This window comes from Canis lupus, chromosome 4 (assembly GCF_048164855.1).
Source record: "Canis lupus baileyi chromosome 4, mCanLup2.hap1, whole genome shotgun sequence".
In the NCBI taxonomy this organism is placed as follows: domain Eukaryota; kingdom Metazoa; phylum Chordata; class Mammalia; order Carnivora; family Canidae; genus Canis; species Canis lupus.
In genome coordinates, this window is record NC_132841.1 from 36,618,908 (window position 1) to 36,636,828 (window position 17,921).

At 56.6% G+C, this 17,921-nt stretch overlaps 2 protein-coding genes across 5 annotated transcripts in view; both read right to left on the minus strand.

The window, feature by feature from the left end:
* Positions 1 to 207: 207 nt before the first annotated feature.
* PRR7 (proline rich 7, synaptic) lies at positions 208 to 10,432 on the minus strand. The gene is made up of 3 exons (XM_072823986.1): positions 10,294 to 10,432; positions 848 to 1,500; positions 208 to 686 (listed from the first exon to the last, which is right to left on the minus strand). Exons 2-3 carry the CDS (start codon positions 1,266 to 1,268, stop codon positions 289 to 291), a joined length of 819 nt encoding a protein of 272 aa, XP_072680087.1. The 5' UTR covers positions 1,269 to 1,500; positions 10,294 to 10,432; the 3' UTR covers positions 208 to 288.
* Positions 10,433 to 14,067: 3,635 nt separating this feature from the next.
* GRK6 (G protein-coupled receptor kinase 6) overlaps positions 14,068 to 17,921 on the minus strand; it is a 28,492-nt gene continuing 24,638 nt past the window's right edge. For 2 of the 4 annotated variants that reach the window (XM_072823981.1, XM_072823980.1), the window contains exons 14-16: positions 16,071 to 16,208; positions 15,854 to 15,988; positions 14,068 to 15,181 (exon numbers count right to left, since the gene is read on the minus strand). In XM_072823981.1, coding sequence (XP_072680082.1) covers positions 15,110 to 15,181; positions 15,854 to 15,988; positions 16,071 to 16,208 — 345 coding nt within the window. In that variant the 3' untranslated portion in view covers positions 14,068 to 15,109. Of the gene's footprint in view, positions 15,662 to 15,853; positions 15,989 to 16,070; positions 16,209 to 17,921 lie in introns of all 4 variants that reach the window. The other 2 variants (XM_072823983.1, XM_072823982.1) reach the window with 2 other exon arrangements.

A 17,921-nucleotide genomic window follows, 5' to 3' on the forward strand; every position in this document is an offset into this window, starting at 1 on the left:
TAGTTCTGTACCCTCAGGCCAGTTTGCAGCCACAAGGCGCACTCAGGTTCTGTCCCGCCAAGGCCCAGGCACGCCTGGCTACCAGAGCCTTGGGCGCAAGCAGTGGGTGCCCCTCCTCTTGTACCAAACCAGATCACACACCTTTATTATCCTCAAAATGTAACAAACGGGGTAAGAAATCCCTCCCTCCCCACCCCCCTACCCCCCTACCCCCCGTCCAAGGGAAGCATTTAAAAAGCCCCGCAGTCAGGCCATGAGTCCGCGGGTGGGGCGCCAGAGGGCGCCCCTCTATACGGCTGTAGTCCTCCCGAACAAGGGGATGGAGACCGGCAGGCGCCAAGCTCCATGCTCCAGCGGCTCGCGGCTGCTGAGCTCCGAGTCGGTCCAGCTTGGGAAGACCCGGCGGCCGCGGTCGGCTTGCAGACAGAGCGCAGGGCAGGGTGGCGCGGGCCGCGGAGCGCTGGGCAGGTGCAGCGCCGACGTGTAGCCCCGGTCCAGGAAGAGTGGCTTGTAGCTGGGCGGCGGCTGCTCTTGCTTCTCCGCGCTGTCGCGGCGGCTCAGGAAGGGAGTGACGATCTTGCGGTAGAGGCCGCGCGTGTCCGTGAGCACCTCACTGTAGGGCGGCGGCGGCTCGGCCATCAGCACCGCCTCTTCGTAGCACGGGGGCTTGGACATGTCCGATTCCGCTGCAGGGTGGGGAGCGGTGCGAGGCGTGAGGCCACCCGACCCGGCCTCCCGCGGAGGCCTCGGCCAGCCGCCAAGCCCAGCCCGCGCCCCCCCCCCCACCGCCAGCAGCGCTCCCGCCCACCCTGCGGCCCACGCTGCCCCCGCGGAGGCCCGCACTCACCTTGGCGCGGGTAGCTCCAGGGCCGCGGCGGCACCGGGAGGTGCACCGGGGGCGGGTGCGGGAGCGCGTGGTGCGGGTGCGCGTGCGGGTGCGGGTGCGCGTGCGGCTGCGCCGGCCCGTGGTGCAGCAGCGGGTGGACGTGCACGTGCTGATGCGCGTGCGCCGGCGCCTCGAGGCGGCCGCGCTGAGGCGGGGGCGGCGGCGCCAGGCCCGGGGGACTCCCGGCCAGGCTGCCCTCGAGCTCCAGGGGCTCCAGCTCGAGGGCGCGCAGGTTCTGCTCACGTAGTCGCTCCTCCTGGCGCCGTTTGAGGCGGCGGCGCAGGAAGCTGCAGAAGCAGCAGAGTAGGACGATGAGACCCCAGATGAGCCAGAACCCGGCGAAGCACGTGAGGAACGTGTAGGTGCCCTGGGACATCACCATGGCGGCGGCGGGTCCTCGGTTGCTTCACTAGACACTCGGCTCCTCTACTCGGCTGCGGGCCCGCGCCACGCTCCCGGGCGCCGCCAGTGTCGCTCGGGGACCTGCGGCCGGGGGCTGCCCGCGGCGGGGCTCACGTCGTGCGCGCGCCGGCGGGGGGCAGCAGCAGCGGCGCCCGCTCCTTCCCATGGCGCCGGCGGGCGCGGGGCGGGCCTCACCCGGGGCCGCGCGGGACCTGCAGGGCAGACGCGGGGCGCGGTGAAGGCGCGCTCCAGCCCCGGGCGACTCCCCTGCCCGCGCCCGCGCCCTGCGCAGTTCCGGGGAAGCCTCCTCTGCGGGAACCCCCGCACTCCCCGGGGCGGTGACGTCACCGCGGATGACGTCACACCCCGAGGGTTCCCCGGTAGGGTTTTCCCGGATCTGAGCCCCGGCCGCCGCCGCCGCTGGGCCGAGGGGACTCCGGGCCGGCCAGCAGGGGGCGCGCGAAAGCCAGACTCAGCCTCAGCACCGGAGGTTCAACCCCCCAGAGGGTACCCCAGTTCGGAGGGGGTTCCAGAGGCGGGTGGTTAACCCCTGGGCGCTGAAGAGCGTCCCGGGGCGGTTGCTGTGCGACGGGGAAAAGGTGGCCCACCTCCTACGGCCCTACTAGCAGCCCACCGACGCCCGGCTTCAGCCCAGTGCGTGCGCCGCCGCCAGGCAGCCCCCGACGCGCTTCCCCCGGGCCGCCCGAAGCGAGGAACATCCAGGCGCGCACTGCGGCCTCGCGGCCGTCATCGCTCTGGGAGAGGGGGCTCAGGCGGCGCTTCGGGCTGGTACCGGGCTGGTACCGTACCACGGCCGCCCCCGTCTGCACCGCACCGCCCGCGGGGCGTGGGCCGTTCCGTCTTGTCCTTTCCTCTGGGCCCCTGCGCCCATCAGATCCCAGCTCAGCCTCGGGTTCCCCAGCCTCCGACCAACTGGCAGCCCCACTTGGCCCTACTGCTCTAGGTCCTGTGTGCCTTACTGCTTCCTCTCAATCCCTTTCCGTTTTTGCAGAAGGTAGGAAAAGGAGCTCGTCTGCTACTGTATCACCTGGTCTTTCATCACTCCAGATGGGCAGATGGGCACGTCTAGTTCTGCCTCCTCCTCACCACAGCCAGGGTTTAGAAGGGAACCTTGTATCCTAAAATGTATGTAGGAGGGAACCCTGACTGCGGAGTGAGGAGTGGCAGGCGACTGTTCCGCACCCCCTCGAACAGAAGTGTGCCCTTCATGAATGTCCTAACTACCCAGGTCTTTCGCATACAACCCTTTGGGGTAACTGCTGTTATTCCTATTTTACAGATGAGGCAGGGAGCAGTTAGCTGTGTAAATGGCAGATGGCAGTGCTTTAATTTGAACCCAAGCCTGGCCACAAAACCCTGGCCAGGGGTGGAAGTGCTGCTACTTGAGCTATCTTGTGGGCCTCTACCACCAGCCTCATTCCCCCCCCCCACACACACACACTTCCTCAGCAAGTCCAGTGCACAACATTAGGTCTGGGGGCAATGTGGACCTGGGCCCTAGGCTCCACATCAAGCTGTCTCAGACTGTTCTGGCAGCAAGCTGGGGGGAAGCCAGGCCAGGGGCCACCCCACACTTCTCCCCAGATGGCTCCTGTCTGATTCTGTGGCTGCCTTGTGCCATGTGCCACTTGGTCCCTGTGCCAGTCCCTTTCTCCTGGGCCTGTGTTCCAGAACAGACAATGGTAAGAACAATAGCTCCACCCGCCCCCTCCACAACCCTGCCATGAGGCTGCCATGGCGACGCAGCCAGATAAAAACACGATGCTGCCAGTCACTGGGAGTTAATTAAATCTGTTGTTCTCCTTTTCCTGAGCCCACAGGAATTTTCAGGAATGCTCTGAGAAGGCTGGCACTAACTAGGGGGCCCCTTGGCCTGCACAGCAGGAACAGCTCCAGATCAGAAAAGGTACTTCTGAGGTTGGAGGTGATGGAGTTTAGCTGAATTAGAAATAGAAATACCAGGAATCCCTGGGTGGCTCAGTGGTTTAGCACCTGCCTTCGGCCCAGGGCGTGATCCTGGAGTCCTGGGATCGAGTCCCACATCAGGCTCCCTGCATAGAGCCTGCTTCCCCCTCTGCCTGTGTCTCTGCCTCTCTCTCTCTTCTGTGTCTTTCATGAATAAATAAATAAAATCTTAAAAAAAAAAAAAAAAGAGAGAGAGAGAGAAATACCTGCCAAGAACTGTCTACTGCATGTCAGGCCTTGTTCTAGGCACTTTCCATTCAGAATCTCGTGTGCTATATAATACCACCTGCTCAGGCCCATTTGATAAATTAGGAGACAAGCTCAGACAGAGAAATGACTTGCCCCAGGTCACACAGCTAATAAAGGAAGGAACTAGGTTTTAGCCTGAGTCTATATCCAAAGTTTGTCACAATATTTTCCCTTATGTGGCCCCTGAGATGTAAATGAAGAGCCTGGTGCATGTGAGCACTTTGAACATGAGGACTTGGCGGCAATGGAGACACTGGGTCAACTGGCCAACTTGTAGCCAAAACACACCTTCCTGTTCCTTCCCAGCAAGACCCTGGCCTCCAGCCCTCAGGTCAAGAATAGGAAAAGGCTATAGGGTGAATTGAGAAACAGGAATGGCAGCTCCAAGGTCAACAAGGAACAAAGGACACTCTCTGCCCTGAGTGGCCTAGCTCAGCTGACTGGGCATTAACGTGAATGGGTGCAGGCCACATGCAAGACCCTTTAGGTGCTAATGTGGCTACTCAGCCAGGAGGCAAGAACCATTGCCATATTGTACACATTAGGCCGCTGCAGGTCTGAGAGAGGTAGGCTCTCTGATGTCACACTGGTACCAATAACCAATTTGAGTGGGCAGGGGTTTGATGCTAAACACTCCCTCCTGGGCTATTATTTCACTCAGTGGTGCTCTGGCAGGTTAGAGGACATGGGTCCTGCCTGAGGCCTTCTTCCTGACTTTGTCTAGCCCACAGGAATTGCTCAGTACATCTCATCTAATCCACAGTAGGTGCTCAATACATAAATGTCAAGAGAGACATTCAGACCTTTTCAGAAGCTCTTCCTAACAGGCCAGGCTTCTTTAAGTTTCCTGCTTATTCTGTGCATGCTCTTGCCTGTGTCTGGGGAGCCCTCTGCAGACTCTGCCTGCAGCTTCTTACTCACAGCTATATACCCTTCCCCAACCCCTCCAGACTGTCCAGAGCAAATACTGCACTTGTCCAACTCCAATTGTGTGCTAGGGGTGGTGCCTCCAGATGGCCTCATCCTTAAGTCTGCCATTTTATGATTTGTTTCTTCATTCTGTTTTCTTACCTTCTTACAGGTTATCTGAACATTTTTTAGGATTCCATCTGGATTTATTTGAATTTGTGAGTGTATTACTTTGGTTTTCCTAGGCCACACACTCACTAGTTTAGCAGGGGGACAAAAACAAGACCCCAGGGGGTGAGTTTCTTAACTCCTATGATGCCAGCTTCCTCATCAATGACCATGGTGACGACTGAGCTAGCTGTTCATGCAAAGGATTTACAGATGCTAAACACACATTAGTGCTAAGATGGTGGCTTCTGAGCTGGGGATGCAAAGATGTGTGTGTCCTTAAGGCACGCCATCACAAATCATTCTCAGGCATCCTACAAAGGAGGTTAGCATTCCTCCCATTTGACAGATGAGGGCACTTGGCTCAAAAGGATTAAATGATGGGACGCCTGGGTGACTCAGTGGTTTAGCGCCTGCCTTAGACCCAGGGCGTGATCCTGGAGTCCCGGGATCGAGTCCCACATTGGGCTCCCTGCATAGAGCCTGCTTTGCTCTCTGCCTGTGTCTCTGCCTCTCTGTGTCTTTCATGAATAAATAAATCTTTTTTTTTAAGGGATTAAATGATACCCAAGGTCACACAGATTTCTTATTCTGGGGCCTGGTGCACTGCTGTGGGCACCTACCACATTGCTCCTCTGCAGGAAGAACTCCAGTCCCAGGACTCCAGTCCTAGACCCTAAAGATTTACTGGAGCTTTTATCTCAGTAAAGGGCCCACCAATCACTCCATCCACTAAATCAGTCCTTTTTATGGGGCACCTGGGTGGCTCAGTCGGTTAAGCATCCTATTCTTGATTTCCAGGTTATGATCTCAGGGTCATGAGATTGAGCCCCACACTGGGCTCTGCTTGAGATTCCCTCTCTCCCTCTGTCCCTCCCCCTGCTCACACACTCTAAAATAAATAAAATCTCTTTTTCTTTTAAAAAAAGTAAATCCTGGGGTGCCTGGGTGGCTCAGCGGTTGAGTGCCTTCGGCTTAGGGCCTGCTCCCATGGTCCCAGGATCGAGTCCCACATCGGGCTCCTTACATGAAGCCAGCTTCTACCTCTGTCTATGTCTCTGCCTCTCTCTCTCTCTCTCATGAATGAATGGATGAATAAATAAAATCTTTAAAAAAAGGTAAATCCTGTTCTTTTTACCTTTGTCCACTTCCTTTGGTCCCCCTGCCACTGCCTTGGCCCAGCTACCATCATCTCTCACCTGGGCCCCTATACCACCCTCGCCACTGCTCTCTCTCCTTCCATACTCTGTGCTGCCCAGCCTATCCACTTTCCACATTGCCTATTCCCCCTAGGCCTTCTCCTGCCTGAGCCCTCTAGCAACACTCCACCTCTTCAGGAGGCAGCCCTGCTCTTTATGACAGTTTAGACAGGTGCCTCTCAAATTTGAATGAGCATCACAGCCACAGGGAGGGCTTGTTCAAACAGAGTGCTGGGCTCTGCTCCCAGTGTTTGCTTCAGTAGGTCTGGGGTTGGACCTGAGTGTTTGCTTTTCTAACAAATACCCAGCAGATACTGATGTTGTGGTCCAGAGAGCACACTTTGAGAACTGACCTAGATCATGGCTTCTAGAAGTTCCTGCCAAGGCCTCTTCAGCCTCACCTCACACTGCTCTTCCCACTGTAACCAGCCTGTGTTCCCATCCTCAGCTACTGAGAGTCCCACTTTCTTTCCCCGAGGGGCCTACACCATGGCCTCAAAGCTCTTGCCCCCACACTTATTACTCAGCTTCATGGCCTGTCACTTTGCTGGACACATCAACTCCAGGACACCTCACTCCCCAGGGCTCGATGAGAAGCCCAGGGATGTGACAGTGTGCTGTAGCTGCCTGTGTGCAACTCCAGAGGTGGCATCTGTCTTGTCATCTGGCATGCAACAGCTCCAAAATCCTTTAGGGTGACTGGAGATGTCCAGTTCCCTGTTTGGTCTTTTAGCTGTAGGACAGGGAACACCTCAAGAGCTGGGTCTGCATCCCATTCACTCCTGGGAAATGTCAGCCATTCACCAAAACATCACCGAGAGAGAAGTCACCACCCAGCTGTTGGCCCTCACAGGGTGGTTTATAAATGAGATGAGGATCCATATATTCATGTGAATAAGAGGAAATAGAGGCATTTGTCAGGGGCTCTCAAGTGGACAGAGGGAATCCGAGACAGCAGGGGCTCTGGGTCATAAGGTTCCCTGGATATAAGGCCAGAGCTGCTAATCAAGTGAAGGGACAGGGACTCAGAGCAGGGGATAGCAGAGGGAGGGAGAATGTGGTACACAGAGTGAGTATGGGGTGGGAGAAGTTACTACTAACCTGCATACCCAGCACAAGCCAGGCCCACTGCTGGTCTCTTCACAGTCATTATCTCAGGGACACCTAGAAGGTGGCTGCTGCCACCCCATTCTACAGATTAGGAGCTGAGGCCGGTTCAGGCCCACATTGCCAGGAGGTCGTGAAGCCCAGGTGACTGCAAAGCCCACTGTCCTGGCAGGAAGGGCATTTCAGGCAGGCACTGGTAGCAATTTTATACTCCTTCCAGACCATGACGGATGAAGTGAGGCCAGAGAGGACTGCTGTCACAGTCCACCAGGCATACAGCTGACCAGAGCCTCATTTCCAGCTAAGCCAAGTACTGGCTTGGCACTCTTGCCTACAGGTAGCACCTCTGTAACCAACCCTGGCACTGGGCCAGGAACCCAGGGCTTAGAAACTGCAAACAGGACAACAGAGACTGGGGTTGCAGAGAGCTTGTGGGCAGAGAGGTCCTATGTGGCTTAGTGTCTACTGTACTCCTCTCTGTCCTTCCTAGGGAGTTGGCCACAGCTCAGGTGCTGGGGGGAGGTGAGGATGCCCTCTTCTGAGAGGCAGCATGGTGTAACACACAGAGCACTGCGGGGAGAGCCCAGGGTGCAAATCCTGCTTCTGCCTTGATCAGGCTGTGTGGCCCCCGTCCCAGCTGTTCCCATGCCCGAGGTGAAGTTTCTTTGCCTGTAAAACAAGGATGATGAGATCTGCCTAGCATTGCCAAGGGAGGAGCAAAACTGATGAAGTGAAAATACTTCAAGACTGGTGTACACAGCCACACGTGACAAACCAAATGCCAGCACTTTGCAGCCCCAAGAGGCTCAAATATGGAAACCAGCCCATGGCACTACATCTACACTACAAGGGGAGTGGCCCAGCAAAAACTGCCATCACTTTACCATGGACCAGAGGTCATGGCCTTGTGACTCTCAAGCTGGACACGGTTCATGGTCATGTTTTGTTGCCCCACAGTCAATTTTTTTAAATACTCTGATTAGGGCAGCCCAGATGGCTCAGCGGTTTAGCACCACCTTTAGCCCAGGGTGTGATCCTGGGGACCCGGATGGAGTCCCGCGTCAGGCTCCCTGCATGGAGCCTGCTTCTCCCTCTGCCTGTGTCTCTGCCTCTCTTTCTGTGTCTCTCATGAAAAAATAAATAAAATCTTTAAAAAATAAAATAAAATACTCTGATTAGTCGCCAAATTTAAAACCCAGGAGATTTTACATAGAAGTCTGAATTCCTTGTTCATCTTAAAAATTATCTGCTCATTCCAAGTCCACATTCTCACGTGGCGACATAGACAGTAGCTGAGTAGTTCCTGGCCTACTTCACTCGTTCCATTGCTCCCAGGGCCCTAGAGGTATTTGGGTTTCTACTCCCTGAGCTACAGTAAGCACCCAGAGCAGCCAGCACTACATGGACCCATCTTTGCTGAATTCTACCACAGCCAAGGCTGCAAGCTGATCAGGCCACAGAGCCCCAAAATCAAGAACCAGGGCCTTGGGGGTTTCCCAGGTAACTGAGGTAGCCCTCACTGCTCAGGTTCACCCAGAGAAAGAAAATGGAGCCAGCCTAGCAGCATCACAGTCCTGTAGAGTGTCTGGGTGAGCAAGAATCTAGCTGATTTTGCTGGAAGAGGGAAAGGTGTACTAGGGCTTGAAAGAAATAGGGAATTTCCTCACTGGAAGAATATGAAAGAAAGTCAAGAATGCTCCTCTATAAGGCCCTATGGTTAGTTATTCTCTGTGGTCACAAGAGATGGTGTGTGGCAGGCAGAGAGCAGCTGTGCCAGTAGAGAAAGGATCACTGGAAACCTAGCTCCACCATTTAACTGGTTGTGTGACCTTGGGGAAATTAACATTACCTCCCTGAGCCTCGGGAGTCTTCATCTCTAAAATGGGGATAATAAACTTACCTTGCATGATCCTTGAAAGGAATAGGGGACAATAGACATCCTTGAGAGGAACAGGGGACGCAGAACACTCAACAGAGGTCTCACACAGAGCAGGGACAGAATGAAAGGAGCCTGTGAATAATTCCAAAGGGACCCCTGCCTGCAGGAGGGAGACTCAGGACTGACTCAGGGCAGCACTCATCTAAGGGCATCTTATGTCAAGGCCTCAAATGTCTGGGGTTATGGTCATCTCTGGTGCCCAGGACACTTTGCTGGATGGGAAAAGAAACCCAAGGGTGGTTGTGGTCGCTGGATGTTGAGTCTAAGGTCTGCAATTGGAGGTTGGCATCTGCTGAGTCAGGTCTGGGAGAGCTGGCAGGAGGACCATTTCTCTCCCAGCACCCTGCCGCTGTGGGCTGGGGGAGGTTGGGAGAGGAGCCAGAGGTCATCTCCTCTGATTCAGTGGCCACTCTCCTCTCAGAGGAGCTCCCCTGGAGGACAGAGCATCTCCATGTGGTGCTGGCCTGCCTGCCGGCCAACCTGCATGCCACCCAGCACAGTCTGGGCTTTGTGCTCGGACAAGAGACACTTGTGATCCAGACAATGGGCCAGGGCGCTCCCATTTGGCTTCCCTGGGTCAGCAATGTCCTTGCCTCTGCTCCTGCCCACTCTGCTCCCACCGCTCCCGGGAGAATGGGGGCTTGGAACGTGGAGCAGAAACCCACAACCGGTCCTAGCCACTGCCGGGCACATGCCCTGACCATGAAGAGCAGGGATGTGAGCTTCTTTCTTCTCCCTCGGTAAGGGACATCACCTCTGTGGCACCCAACTTGGGTCAGGCCGTTTCGCTGGCGAGTGGGGTAGTGGTGGTGGTGGGGGGTGTTGGGGCGCAGACGCTGGACCCAGCCTCCAAGCCGCCTCCTCCGCCTCCCGAGGCAGGCCCAGGGGCTGGGCCGCCCCCACGTTTGCAGCCACCCCAGGAGCCCTGCTGCGACGACTGCAGCCACGTGGGAGCCAGCTCGTGCCCACGGGGCCGCTCGCCCCCCACCCCCATCCTCGACGAGCTGTGGAGGCAGGCACGCCCAGACTGGCGACGCTACCCCCACCGCTCAAGGGGGAGTCCCCGCACCCCCTTTCCCCCTGCGCCCCTAGGCTGTGGCCCCGCTCGGGGTGGGGGAGGAGTGGGAGGGGGCGTCGCCGCCCGCAGCAGCGTTGCCGGGGAGCGCAACCCCGTTGCTGTGGCAACCGTTTCCAAGCGAGCCGGTGGCGGCTCGCGCCCGGCTTTGGCTCCGTCGCTCACTGGCGCCCTCCCGCTCTCTCCCTCCCTCCCTCCCTCCCTCCCTCCCTCCCTCCCTCCAGACAGGCTGGGGGAGGGGCTGGCCGGGCGGGGGTCCGGGGCGGCGACCCGGGGCCTGAGCGCGGAGCGGCCCGCGGGGAGGGGCTCAGCCCCGGGTCATCTTCCTCCCGCCTCCGGGCCCGCCCGCCGCCGCCGCCGCCGCGGTACTCACGGGCCCAGGCATCGTCCTCGCGCTCGTCCTCCTGGCTCGGGGCGAGTGGCGCGGGCCCCGCGGACGGAGCCCCCGGCCCGGGGAGGCGGCGGCGGCGCCGGGGAGCTGACTGGCGGCGAAGGCGGCTGCGGGCGCTGGGCTGGAGCCGGGGGCGCGCGCACGGGCTCGTACACGGCGCGTACCGGCCCGGCGTGCGCGCCGCGGCAGCCGGCAGAGGCCCCCCCAGCCCACTCGCCGCCGAGGTGTCCTGGGAGCGGAAGGCGGAGGACCCGGCGCCCACCTGCTGCGCAGCGCACAGACTCGCTCGCGGGGCGCCGGGCGCACCCGGCCCGGGAAATGCACGCGCCGCGCCGCGCCGCTCCTGGCAGCAGGCTGGCCGGACGGGGGCACGCCCGCCGATCGGGAGGGGGGCACAGTCGGCCGAGTGCACGGGTTGCTCAAAGCGAGCAGCCGAGGTCAGAGCCCCTGACACACACTCATACACAGTTCAACCCGGGAAGCACACACATGTTCACGCCCGGCCGCAACCCGAGAGGCACTGCACACATGCGGTGGGCAAGAGTTGGGGCAGGCAGGCACCCCAGCGTTGTTCTAACTCACCAAATGTGGCCCCCTCCCAACTTACAACCCCTCCCAGTGTGTCCCCAGGGAACATACATCACCACAGGTCTACTAAGAAGTAACACAGGAAGAATGCAGTCCTGGATCCATAGCCCAGGCCTTCACGGACCCTGTTCATCCCCAGGGAATAGGGGGGGGACTCCTAGTAAGGGCCCCACTGTCTTCGCTAAGTCAATAATCTGGCTGTCCATCGGTCTCTCTTAATTGGGTTCTGTTTCCAGTCTAATTTTTCTATCATGCTTATGGTAATCTTCCAAAAAACACCACCACCACATCAGCGGGGACATTTTGGTTTGCAAGTGACAGAACTCCAAAACAAATAGTAGGCTTGGGCCCAAAGGTGTTTGACACATGTAACTGATAAGTCCAAAGGCAGATTTTAGCTGTGATCACAATTGGTTCCAGGTGTCCCAACAATGGTATCAGACGTGTATCTGTTCTCTCCACCCTGCTTTCTTCTGTTTGCATCATTCTTGAAAATTCCCAGGTGGTGGCAAGGACAACACCCACAGCTCTAGGCTTATATCCTGCCACCCTACCCCAAAGAAGAGAACCTCAATTCTTTCCTAGTAGTTCTAAGCAAGCCCCCAAAAGACTATTTTTGAACTCATTTTGGCTTAGTGTCACATCAGTGAACCAATCCAGTCGGTCATGCCGGGAGAGAGAAAATATGTTCAGCTACCCAGTAGCCATTTCCTTTTCTTTGGATACAAGCACCCTATTTCATCAGAGGGACTCACTGCACCCCATGGGTGCCATCATGCTGGACCTGTGAACCCAAGTGCCCAGCTCCCTCCATGCACAGTGAGCAGATTTCCAGCTGGGCCTTTTGTGCTCCTTGGGTTTGCAGTAAGGCTCAATGATGCAGACACAAACATGGCTGTAGCATCTTACTCCTGGGGATCATACCCTAATGAGAATGGGGTCTGTGACTAAGACCCTGGAGGTGTCCCAGTTCTGGTTCTTCCTATCATGTTCCCCCATATCCTCGTAACACTCTAAGTTAGTTGAAGGACAGTTCCGTCACTTGCAACCAAAGATCTCTAACAGCCTCACCGGGGTCATTTTGGGTGTATATGTATGCAGCGCATGCAAACCCAGCCCCATCAAAACCACGTGGACTGAGACAGGAGGTTCCCCAAAGTAAACATGGGGTGATTTTTGTACATACTAGGCAGACATCCCAACACAACCAGTTGAAATCCTTTAGGGACATCCCTGCCTTTTAGATGGGGCCCCACATCCTTAATATGGCTTTCAAAGCCCTACGTGGTGCTCACAGACTTGGCTCGTCGTTCCCTTCACCCACCCATCATCACCCACCCTACCCCAAGTTATCCTAAACCACCAGAGGCCCTAGACCATCCATCTGGCTCCTCTACCCAGGTACTTCTGGTTCTGTCTCCTGGAGGGAACCAATTCTGAGACTTTTGTGGCCAAGAGGACTCCCTGCTTGGTGTTGTCCTCCAGCCCCAGTCCCTCAGCATTCGCAGCCCCACTAGCTCTAGAATCATGTCTGCGACAGTGCTGATTACACTGGGGCTTACCTGTTCCCATTTCTGTCTCCCTACCAGACTGAGCTCCAAACAGGCAGGGGTCCTGTCTCCGTTTGGGTCCCCAGCTCCCACCATTGAGATGGACTCCCTAAGTAAGAGCTTTAAGGTAAACTGGACTATAGCCAACCAGTTCCCTGGGTGCCCACCTAACCCACGGGGGGAGCTTGGTGGGAGGTCTTGACCCACTTGCAGGTGGAGTGCTCTAGGGACCTATTGGTCCAACTGGTCCCCACCTGCCCTTGTACACCTGCTCAGGGCTAGGCTTTGACCAACTGACACCTAACTGCCCTCCCACCAAAACGGAAGGGCAAATGCACCTCAGGCCCCAACATTACTCATTATAGGTAGGATCCGGCTTCATCTTCAGCTGGCTTCCTTGCTACCATGCAATAGCAGCTCACCAGCTAGAAGACCTTGGGCATGGCCCTCTCTGGTTCCTCTTGTTAACGGAAGCAGCAGCACATGCTCCACATACCATCAAGAGCTGGGCCACCAACACAGGGGCCCCTTTCACTAAGTCAGTGCTTACAGCCTTCTGGCTGCCCTTGAGACAGCCGTCAGCTTGGCACCCAGCACCCAATCCTCTAATTGGCAAGGGTCCTGTCAGTGACACAGGGGCAAAGGGAGGTGATTGGCTGTTTTCATGGATTCTCACAGTTGCCCTGTGAAGTGATGGGTATCACACCCATCTTTCTCAACAAGGGAAGGGCCTATGCAAAGCCAGCTTGAAAAGTGGCCCGGCTGAGACTTGAACCCAGAACTGCCCAACTACAAACCTCATGAGGCCCCTGTGGCATTGGAGCCAAGCCCAAAGGCAAGGAACAAACCCTGACTGTGGTTACAGAGCATCCTTGGAGGGCTGGGGGCATTGGGAGACTATGGAGTAGCAACAGGTTTATGAAGTCTAAGACACACTTGTCAATAGACCGTCATCTCCTTCGCATAGGTGGAAGGCTACGGGATGTTCCCCAATCCCTGTCTCCAGGTGGATAAGTCTCTTCTAAGACCTAGCTCAACTTTCCAGAGAACCCCTGATGCCCTCATGGCTGGTCCCTACCCACCCTTGCTGCAACCTAACTTCCAGCATCACCACTGTCTCATCTCTGCCCAGCCACATTTCCTGCTTCCAGGGCAGAGGGATGGCTTAATTCACTGGCCCTGGGCGGAGCACACAACAGGTGTCCAGGGGAGACAGAGTGAGCAGATGTTTCTAACAGCAGCTTCTACCTTGCTCCCCAGGCTGCTCCAAGCCCATAACCGGTCTCCAGGCCACCCTGGCCTTGGAGGGGATCCTGCCAGCCAAGTCTGCCTCCCCAAGGCAGAGCCAGACTCATGCCCTAGTGGGGACCCAGGCTTCTTCCCTCAGGCCTCATCCCATTTAGGAAGCTGAGAAACCCACTAGGTGAGCCCAGAGGCCACCAAAGCCTGGCTGCCTGGAGAGGCTATGCCAAGATCAGCCAGGGGGGAAGGGTCCAGGGCATGTTGGAAAGGCAGCCCCCACCAAGCCCACCTCTGATCCCTTCCCACTTCCAGCAGGGTGAGGAAAGCAGGAAGACCCCTGGAACATCAGGAGCAAGAAAGAGGCAGGCAGGGCGGCTGGCCAGGTATGTGCTCGACTGTATTCACTCAGAGACACGTGGCAGCTTACATTGGACAAAATGAGTAATAAAAATTGGCTTTAAATATGGAAAAACCAGGGCCCTGTAATCCCATGCTACCCTAACACTGGGACCAGGATGGCCATCACAATCTGGGAAGGACCAGAACTGGGGCCTGGGGTATAGGCACACACACACCTCGACCTACCCCCTTCATGCACACGTTCAATCTCTCTCTCTCTCACACACACACATACCACAGGCACACACAGGGAGGGATGGATTATTGCTGGGCACACGTGTCTATTGTTAAGAAGGGAGTCTGGAATGTTTGAGAGTTGGCCAGGGACAACCTCCTCCCCCCTTCCCATGGCCCGGGCCGGGGCGTTTCTATGAGAGGTGTCTTTAGGACAAGGCGCCCTGGGAGCTGCAAGGCAGAGGCATACCCATCTGGGGCAGCCTGGGCAGTGGGCTGATGGGTCCCACGGCCAGCCTAGTCTCTGGTCACACTTTGGCACAGGCCTAGGGGATACAGAGGCCCCAGATCCAGCTTTGACAAGTGCTGAGAAGGGACAACATTGGACCCCAGAGGTGGTGGCCTGAGCCTGGGGCAGCAGAGGCAGGCAGGAGTCTCACTCGGAGGTCGGCGGTGGCGAGCACAGTGCTGGGGGCTCAAGGGCCTTGGCCTGTCCACACTGGGCCCAAGGAGCCCTGAGTTTGGCAGTGGCCCCTCTGCCAGCTCCAAGGTGGGTCTTAAGAATGGTCTGGTTGCTATATACATTCGTACAAATACATAAATACAGAAAGCCCCGAGCTCCACAGACAAGAGCTGAAGGGACGCACCTTTGTCCCAGGGACAGCCCAGGCCTTGCCGAACTCAGCCAGACAGGGACTGAAGGGCAGAGGACGCTGCGGAGAGCTCCGCTGTGTTCCCCAGGCCACAACTTGCGTGGACAATGGGGAAGACCACTGTGCAAAACTGTAAACAGTGCTTGGAGTAGCTGCTACCGCCAACCACCGGTGAGGGCCTCAGGCTGGGGGCTAGAGGCGGGTGGGGAGCTCGAGGCGGGTGGGGAGCTCTTCCTCACTGTCGCTGCAGTTTCCACAGCAATCCTGGAGGGATGGGGAAGACACGGAGGGAGAGAGGCAGAGCAAGTGCCATTAGCCACTGGTGCCATCACCCAGGCTGCGGCCCTGCCAGGAGCTGCCCGGAGCCGCGCTCTGGGCTGTGGGATCCCCATGAGGGGCCTGGAGCAGCAGCTCAGGCCAGACATGGGTGGACATCAGTGCAGAGGCTACTGGCAGCAGGCTGGAGTAAGAGGGTCCAGGGGGATCTCAGGCTTTGCCAGAACAAGGTCCCATCCAGACCCTCTTCCTCTGGAGATGGTGGAGGCAGAACATGGGGAGACAGATGGATAAGCAAAGCTAGCAGCTTGAAGGTGCCAGGGTGCAGGAAATGAAGTAGTTGGGGGGGGGGGGAGCGGGCACCAGACTTCTTTCGCCCACATCTTGCCTCTGCCATGGAAGGGCTGCCCGTGGCTCCCCGAGGCTGGGCAGCAAGGCCAACCCATGGGGAGCCCACACTGCTCACCTCTGGAAAGAGAAAAGAGGCCGTGAGCCCAGCCAGGGGTAGGGGACAGGCGGGAATGAGGCCAGAGACCCTGGGCACACCTGGCATGGCTGGAAGATGCCCACTCCCAGCACATGCGGGCACCAGCTCTGCCTCCCACCCACCGTCCCCTGGAGCCAGGTTAGGAGCCGAGATAGGACACCATTGGGGGTTACCTGGCGGCTGAAGAGCCTCTGCAGCAGTCCCTTCTTAGGGGGTGCAGGTGGCTGACCCTTCCAGTCCAGGTCTGGGGGAACTGAGCCATCTAGCCCAAAGACATTCAGCTCCTGGAAGCACTCGGTCTCCACCATCTGCCGAAGCACAGGCAGCTGTGAGAGCTGCCTCTGGGGCTGCTCCTTTGGAGCCCATTACACCAGCTGGGCAGGTCCTTACCTCATTCTGCCAGGGGATGGGCACACTGCCCGTGGCAAACTTCTGGTAGAAGTCCTGGTCAGTGGGTTCCAGCTCCACACCCTTAACTGTGGAAAACTGTTCAATGTCCAGAACATCCTTGCAGTAAATGGCCTGGGGCTGGTGGGGACAGAAAGAGCAGTCAGACAGGAGCAACACACACACACCAGCATGCACACACAGCATGCCTGCCCACGCATGCGGGCAGCTCAGCCCTGAAAAATAACTCCAGCCTTGGCCTGGCCGTGCCCAGACCCTTGCAGCTCTCTGATTTGGAGTCAGAAACTAGGTACCCCATGCACTTCCTAAACATGGCAGTCCCTCCTCTTTGAGGTTATTTCCCCTTTGTAAACCAGGGATCATTACTAATCCTCATTGCTTTTTTTTTTTTTTTTAAGATTTTATTTATTTATTCATGAGAGACACACACACAGAGAGAGAGGCAGACACAGGCAGAGGGAGAAGCAGGCTCCATGCAGGAAGCCTTAATGTGGGACTTGATCCCAGAACTCTGGGATCACACCCTGAGCCAAAGACAGACGCTCAACCGCTAAGCCACCCAGGCGTCCCACTCTCATTGCTTCTGACTGATGAGGCTGCGTCAAGGCCATGCCTTTCCTAGCCGATAGTAGCTGACCTGCTGTAGTCAACTAGCCCCCACAGTGCTTTGGGGCATCAGTGACAGGTACCCCCTCCACCCACACATGGCTGTCTGGGGTTGCAACTGCTGAGGTGCGTGCAGGCACAATCTTAGCTGGTTGTTTCAGCTGAACATCCCCATGCAGGAACTGGAGCTGACAGGTCCTCTGTCCCAGGATGCCCAATGGCCTGCTCCATCTCCTCAAGCTTCATGGCCAATCAGAGGATTAGAATAGTCCTCCTAACCCCCCACACTCCTGGGGCCTCTGCTGGGAGCCCACTTCACTCCAGAAGGCCAGTGTCTTTTTCTATCTTCACACTGTTTTCTAAATCCTACTATTAAGGATGTCAATTAAAACAACATCATAATGTAAGATGGTACAGCTGCTTTGGAAAACAATCTGGCATTTCCCCAAAAGGTTAAAAGTTATTAGCCAGCAATTCCAATCCTAGGTATATATCCAAGAGAAATGAAAACATTATGTCCCCACCAAATCTTGCACGTCAATGTTCATTGAATTATTCGTAATAGCCCAAAGTGAAAACAACCCCGATGTCCATCAACTGATGATAAATAAAATGTGGCATATTCATACAATGGAATATTACTCAAAAAAAGGAACAAAGTAAGGGTGCCTGGGTGGCTCAGTCAATTCAGCATCTGCTCAGGTCATGATCCTGGGATTGAGCCCCATGTCAGGCTCCCTGCTCAGCAGGGAGTCTCCTTCTCCCTTTCCCTTTGCCCCTCCCCCCTGCTCATGCTCTCTCTTAAATAAATACATAAAATCTTTTCTTTTTTTTTTAAGAATTTATTTATTTATTCATGAGAGACACACACAGAGAGAGAGAGAGAGAGGCAGAGACACAGGCAGAGGGAGAAGCAGGATCCACACAGGGAGCCTGACGTGGGACTCAATCCCAGGTCTCCAGGATCACTCCCTGGGCTGAAGGCAGGAGCTAAACCGCTGAGCCACCCGGGCTGCCCAATAAAATCTTTTTCTAAAAAGGGGGTAGAGGGGATCCCTGGGTGGCTCAGCCTTTTAGCGCTTGCCTTCGGGGCAGGGCGTGATCCTGGAGTCCCGAGATCGAGTCCCACATCAGGCTCCCTGCATGGAGCCTGCTTCTCCCTCTGCCTGTGTCTCTGCCTCTCTCTCATGAATGAATGAATGAATGAATGAATGAATGAATGAATAA

What these genes read in the sequence shown, in the direction of transcription:
- PRR7 (XM_072823986.1), bottom strand. Translation starts at nt 1,268, where the DNA reads ATGGTGATGTCCCAGGGCACCTACACGTTCCTCACGTGCTTCGCCGGG. An exon ending in CTGGAGCTACCCGCGCCAAG is followed by an intron (nt 687 to 847) that starts GTGAGTGCGGGC and finishes CCCACCCTGCAG; the next exon opens with CGGAATCGGACATGTCCAAG.